Source organism: Chelonoidis abingdonii, chromosome 6 (assembly GCF_003597395.2).
Source record: "Chelonoidis abingdonii isolate Lonesome George chromosome 6, CheloAbing_2.0, whole genome shotgun sequence".
Lineage (NCBI taxonomy): Eukaryota > Metazoa > Chordata > Testudines > Testudinidae > Chelonoidis > Chelonoidis abingdonii.
The window spans coordinates 94,510,836-94,517,310 of NC_133774.1; the positions used below are offsets into that span (position 1 = coordinate 94,510,836).

The 6,475-nt window shown below is 45.1% G+C and overlaps 1 protein-coding gene across 4 annotated transcripts in view; it reads left to right on the forward strand.

The window, feature by feature from the left end:
* Positions 1–395: 395 nt before the first annotated feature.
* SPATA6L (spermatogenesis associated 6 like) overlaps positions 396–6,475 on the forward strand; it is a 41,464-nt gene continuing 35,384 nt past the window's right edge. For 2 of the 4 annotated variants that reach the window (XM_075067255.1, XM_075067256.1), the window contains exons 1-4: positions 396–571; positions 2,726–2,863; positions 5,548–5,596; positions 5,766–5,807. In XM_075067255.1, coding sequence (XP_074923356.1) covers positions 533–571; positions 2,726–2,863; positions 5,548–5,596; positions 5,766–5,807 — 268 coding nt within the window. In that variant the 5' untranslated portion in view covers positions 396–532. The remainder of the gene's footprint in view (positions 572–2,725; positions 2,864–5,547; positions 5,597–5,765; positions 5,808–6,475) is intronic. The other 2 variants (XM_075067253.1, XM_075067254.1) reach the window with 1 other exon arrangement.

Genomic DNA, 6,475 nt, shown 5'->3' on the forward strand with positions numbered 1-6,475 from the left:
AAGGAGGTTGTGGAATCCTATGGGTTTATGAGGTCCCTTCCACCCTACATTTCTGTGACTATATACACACAGCCTTGTGTTTATGCATACATGTCACATACATAACACGTGCCACATCAACAGAACTTGCACAAGATAGGCATGTGTTGCAAATCTTATAGACATGTATTACACACATAGCCCAGCCCAGATTGCACACAGTGGTAACATGCATAGCTCTGGGCAGGCTCCATGGCACGCCTGCATTCCGCCCTCAAGCGTGGCTTGGGGAGCATTCCCCAAACCCACCCCTTCTTGCGGTTCATAGGGAGTCTTAGCTACAGCCTGGCGTGCACCTCGCTTCCCTGGGCTCCAGGGGGCGCGCGCCGGCTGTCTCCGCGTTCCCAAGGCAAATGTTGGAACGTTTGAGTCTCCACGGCAACGGGACGCTTCCCCTTCCGGACAGCAGCGGCCGCGAGGTGATCGGGACAGCGGGGCTCGGGGGTGGGGCCGGCCTGAGAGCGCAGGCGGGGAGAACCCCCTCTCCCCCAGGATGCCGCTGAAGGTGCTGGTGGAGCTGCAGATCCACGCGGTGAGGCGGGTGCAGGGCCAGAACTAGCCAGGGCAGCGAGCGAGGGAGGGGCAGGGCAAAAAGTGGACAGGGCTCCAAGGTGCGGGAGCAGCACATACAACCTTCCCAGTAGGACCGGCGCTAGTATTTTTAGTTTCGCCGCCCTGCGCGCTGGTCCCGCGGCTTCGGTGCAGCTGCCGCAGTCGTGCCTGCGGGAGGTCCACCGGAGCAGCAGGCCCTCCGCAGAAATGCCGCCCCTCAATAATCCTGACGCCCTAGGCCGCCTAAATGGAAGCGCTGGCCCTGCTTCCCAGGTACGTACACGCGACAACACAGAGCCCTGACCTGCATCACCACTCCAAAGCTGCCCTGAACAAATACCATTTCGCTGCCCTGTCCCCAGAGCTGTGCGTGGAGTGCTTTGTGTATCACAGCGGGGTTAGCTCTGTCTTCTCCCTTCTCAGGGGCACTTAAAGGAAACTGCGTGTTTAAAGGATTCTATGTGGTAACTTGTAAATAAACAATCTGTGAAGCGGAACGAAATGACCTTCTAATTGCTTTTACACGGCCTTCGCACTTCAGCCCTAGGACCTGATGGATGACAGCCTTGATTTCATATACGATGTACACTGCCTATATTGTGGAAACAATGGGAAGTACACAGAAAGGTGTGATCTAAATCAAGGGGAAAGAGGTTTAATGGTAAAGGTTAGGTAAATTGCAGGACTCTACAACACTGTGCATTATTAATTGTGTAACAGTCTTTTTAGGGATTAGTGTGTCAATTCAGAGTCTAGCAAGAGCAGATAATAATAATTATCTTTTGTATAGTGCTTTTCATCAGATGTGCAAATACTTATTTTTAAACATTTCTCTCATCTCTTAGCCTTTGAATTTCCTCTTCTTGCATCAGATTAAAATATTTTAGCTTCTGTTCAGTAAAATGTTAAAATCCATGACATTTCATCACCATGAATACAGTTATTGAAAAAAGAAAGTCTCAAATATAGGAAGCATAAAACCAGCAAATGCACAACACACTAACACTTTTTTAAATAAAAGGAGCAAAACTAAAGAAAACATTTTGGGCCAGCTCACACAGACCAGCCACAGGTGTTTTTCTGCAGTATAGATGCACACTTTTAGCCAGTTCTGAAAATTCCATTCCAAAAACTCAATTCTGCCCTTTGTTATACAGCTGTAACTTCCATTGGTGTAACTCAGAGGTGGGCAAAATTTTTGGCCTGAGGGCCACATCAGGTTTCTGAAATTGTATGGAGGGCTGGTTAGGGGAGGCTGTACCTTCCTAAACAGCCAGGCATGGCCTGTCCCCTATCTGACTCCCCCTGATTCTTGCCCCCTGATGGCCCCCCCTGGGACTCCTGCCCCATCCACCCCACCTCCGTTCCCTGATGGAACCCCTACGACCTCTACCCCACCCCCGCTCCCAGTCCCCTGACTGCCCCCCGCTGCCCCATCCAACCCCTCCTCTCATTCCTGACTGCCCCCCCAGGACCTTTGCCCCCATTCCACCTCCTGTTCCCTGCCCTCTGACTGCCCCGATCCCTATCCACAGCCTCTCCTCCTGACCACCTTCACAAGCTCCCCTGCCCTCTATTCAACCCCCTGTGCTCTCTGCCCCTTACTGTGCTGCCTGGACTACTGGTGGCTGGCGGCGCTACAGCTGCACTGCCCAGAGCACCAGTACAGGCAGCTGTGCCACCCAGCTGGAGCCAGCCACACCACTGCACAGCACAGAGCACCGGGTTAGGCCACGGCTCTGCAGCTGCTCTGCCCCAGGAGCTCACAGCCCTGCCGCCCAGAGCATTGTGCTGGCGGTGCAGTGAGCTGAGGCTGCAGGGGAGGGGGAACAGCAGCGTAGAGGCCAGCGGCTAGCCTCCAGGATAGGAGCTCAGAGGCTGGGCAGGAGGGTCCCGTGGGCCGGATGTGGCCCATGGGCCATAGTTTGCCCACCTCTGGTGTAACTGAAGATAGAACTGGACCCTAACTGGCACCCTTGTCAACAGAGAAGCCTAGAGCACAGATATTGTACTACCTACTTGACCATAATGGTAGTCTCTACAGACTGTGCATGAGGCACATTGATGGGACAAAGTGGGGAAGGCTGCCCTAAAAGAGTTGTCATCACCATGATTGTTTTCTCTCTTTCATAAGGTTACTTGCCCTGGTGTGTTCCTGCCAGAGAAGCATGACATTTACCTCAGTGTCTGCATCATGGGCCAATACAAGGAGACAGAATGCCTTCCTCCAATTTTCCCTCTGTTGTTTCATGAGAAGATGTGGTTTGAAAAGGTGATTCTCACTTATTACATGCTTTTTGGGATTGATTCTCTACTGCCTTCCACTATGGATAGTAATTTACACCTGTGCAAAGTGGGTGTAAAATGCTACCACCAGTGTAGAGTTAGTAGAAAATTTTGATTTAGTATCATTTTACACTTGATTCCCATGCAAGGTAGCAAAGAATCAGATCTGTTATATCTTTAAGGGACTGTAACTGGGAACAGGTTCTAAAATGTAACATTTTGCTGTCTGAATTTTTATTCATGGCAATTACACCCAAGGTTGTGGCTCACTGATTAAACTGGAGTGTGCTCCCGGGCAAACAATCCTATATAATCCCAGAAAGGACATTAGTGTGTTAGTTCTCTTGCTTGGTATTTATTTGGTTGTGATCCCATTTCTGTGGAAACAAAATAACATCGCCACCATGGGATGACTGTCATCTGATTTTCATGATACTGGCAGGCATAGAATTAAATATAATGACTCAAATAAGTGACAGATGAATGTTTTAACCAACATTTTACATACCATTTTAAAATCTGAAATAACCAAGAACACAAGCCTTCAGCCTGAATTTCCTCGGGAGTAAATGGTTTGGCTAACTCTAAAATGTTTATAAAAGATTTAAAAAAAATACTCTCTCTGCTCATTGGCTATCATATTGATGAATGGTGATTTATGTTTGATGATGGTTTTTAAAAATGATTTTAACACAGTTTGGCATTGCTCGTAGTGACAAGAAAACTATGTTGAAGCCACTACAGGTAACATCGTTTTAATACACATGTAGGAATTTTTTAAGAGTACAGAGCACATCTGTTACCCTTATTCTTTCCCTTATGGCTCTTGCTTTGCTCTGTTAGGAGAATCCCTGCTTTTTGCATACAGCTTTCTGTGTCGCTCTGTTTTCACAAATAAATTTTACCACATCTCTCATAAGATTCCGCTTCCTAAGGAATACAATTAAATGCCTTTCACTTCCTAGGCCTGCAGTGACAGTTGAAGATGACTTGAGACTGAAATGAGCCTTGTCTTCACAAGGAAAAAAGGTGTGTTCTTACTTTGTGTTAGCTAATCCACAATAACTAACATGAAGTAAAATCCTGTGAAGACAAGGGAGTTATAGTTTTAACAAGTGATAGCAGGTCAAGATAAATCCTAGGCCCCCACATAGTCTTTACTTTGACCTGCTAACGTGTATGAAAACTACAAACTGCCATGTTTTCACTAAGATAGTATCTCATTTTTGTTACCAGGTGTTAACTTACATGACATAAGACCATACCTTTTTTCCTAGCAAAGATGCACTCTTTGAGTTTCCTTCCTCCAAAAAGCCTATCACTGAAGTACTGTCCTGAAAGCTTCAATATTATCAGAGGTTGAAATATGTTGACAAATGAACATAATGAAAACAAAAACAGTACTTAATCCTATCTCAGCACAGAGGGATGGGCTAAATAATCTCTTGAGGTCCCTTCCAGCCCTACATTTCTATGGTTCTGAGTAAAGCAACAAGAATGCTTAAGGGCTAGGTTAAAACATTACTCAGTGGAGATATAGCTGACCACAGCTGCTTGAAAGAGGTAAAATACTAAGGGTTAAATCCTGGCCCTATTAAATTCAATGGCAAAACTCACATTGACTTCATGTTTTCACCCCAAGGCAGAGGAATCTCTTTTCGGGTGGACCAGCAAATTGTGGCTTGGAGTAATGGGATGAAATTAAGCAAAGTAAAATACATTTATATTTATTTCATGTTCATAAAATGTTCTGATTTTATGTACCGTCTTTGCAAATTACATAATAACAAATAGGATTGTCACCTTAGACCAGTGGTTCCCAAACTTGTTCCGTCGTTTGTGTAGGGAAAGCCCCTGGCGGGCTCGGCTGGTTTGTGTACCTGCCACGTCTGCAGGTCCGGCCGACTGTGGCTCCAGGCCAATGGGAGCTGCTGGAAGCAGTGGCCAGTATGTCCCTCAGCCCGCACCACTTCCAGCAGCTTCTATTGGCCTGGAGCAGCAAACCACGGCCACTGGGAGCTGCAATTGGCTGAACCTGTGGACGTGGCAGGTACACAAACTGGCCTGGCCCACCAGGGGCTTTCCCTGCACAAGCGGTGAAACAAGTTTAGGAACCACTGCCTTAGATGCCTGAACTCCTCTCTTGTCTATATAGGGCTTGTCCTGTGCTTCAGGGTGATGGCAGCCAGGGCACTGATGGCAGCCAGCACTGTGGGTTGAGGCCCATGGTTTGATCAAGAACCCTGTAGTCTCAAAAAAAAACCCTGTGTCCCCTCTACACTAGCTCTTCCACCATTGCTTGTACTAGTAGAACTATACTAATGTTAGTGCAACAGTGGGAGATTCCCTGAAAAACCCTTTAGACTCACTTCTGAGTCTGACTCAGGCTGCAGTGTGTGAAATTTCAGGTTTAAACAACTAAGATTTTCAAGACTTTACATAACTTTTGAAACAAATTGTTACAGTATTTTCCAGCTGACATTAATAAACATGTAACACGCCGTAAAATATATAGTATTTCCCAGGATTGTTTGTTTTTGCTTAATGACAACACAGCATGGTGTAGGGAAATATTTGTTGAATATATTAAAATGTTCGTATAACTGCTAGATTATAAAAATGCTTTTTGTATTATAAAGGATGAATATACTCGGTATTACTTTCCTGTAGGTATTTGAAAGTGCTGTAGACCCGGCTGCTGTAACAGAGATGCTTGAAAGTAAGTATAATTTAAAGGACATTCGGAATGCATGTATAACTGAAGACAGTGTAATTGCTCCAAATCTATCTTTCTATCCATCCTTATTTTTTATTGTTATGCTACAGGAGTATTTTGAATATATTATAATTTCTCAGCCACCTTGACATTTTTTTTTGTCTTTTTCTAGGCAATGTAACAACGTTTGGATTGATTCAGCTAGTATCTTCAGGTATTGGGCTAGTAAATATTTTACAAAATAACAGTTTATTGGCAGTATCCCAGTGGGTGTTAACTTTGAGCCTTGCCCCCCCCCTACTTTCTTCCTCTTTCTCAACTCCTCTTCTAGGGGGCTTCAACTATCTGCTGTCCTCAACCCCAAACTCTGCATACACTTTGATCATCTACCAGCGAAAATAAGATACATTTTCTGACTAGTGACTTACTGGTTGTTTTGTTAGAATTATTCAGATTAATCTAATTTCTTCCCCCTGTCATTGATGTAATTTCTTTCTCATCTCAGTCACTATTATTGTTCACCAATGATATTTAAATATAACATGAATAATAATTTAGAGTTCCATTTAGCAGATATTAGCATTGGCTCTATAACAACTTTTTTTGTGGTTTTTATGAGTTAGAAAAATCAAGTGGACACAGGGTGGCAGAATAACCCTACTCTTTAAGGTCATCAAATATGGAACAATTGTATGTGTGGTAAAATCATTGGCAGTTTCATTACTAAAAAAAAGACGGTTACTCACCTTTGTAACTGTTGTTCTTCGAGATGTGTTGCTCATATCCATTCCAGTTAGATGTGTGCGCGCCGCGTGCACGTTCGTTGGAAGATTTTTACCCTAGCAACACTCGGTGGGTCGGCAGGGCGCCCCCTGGAGTGGC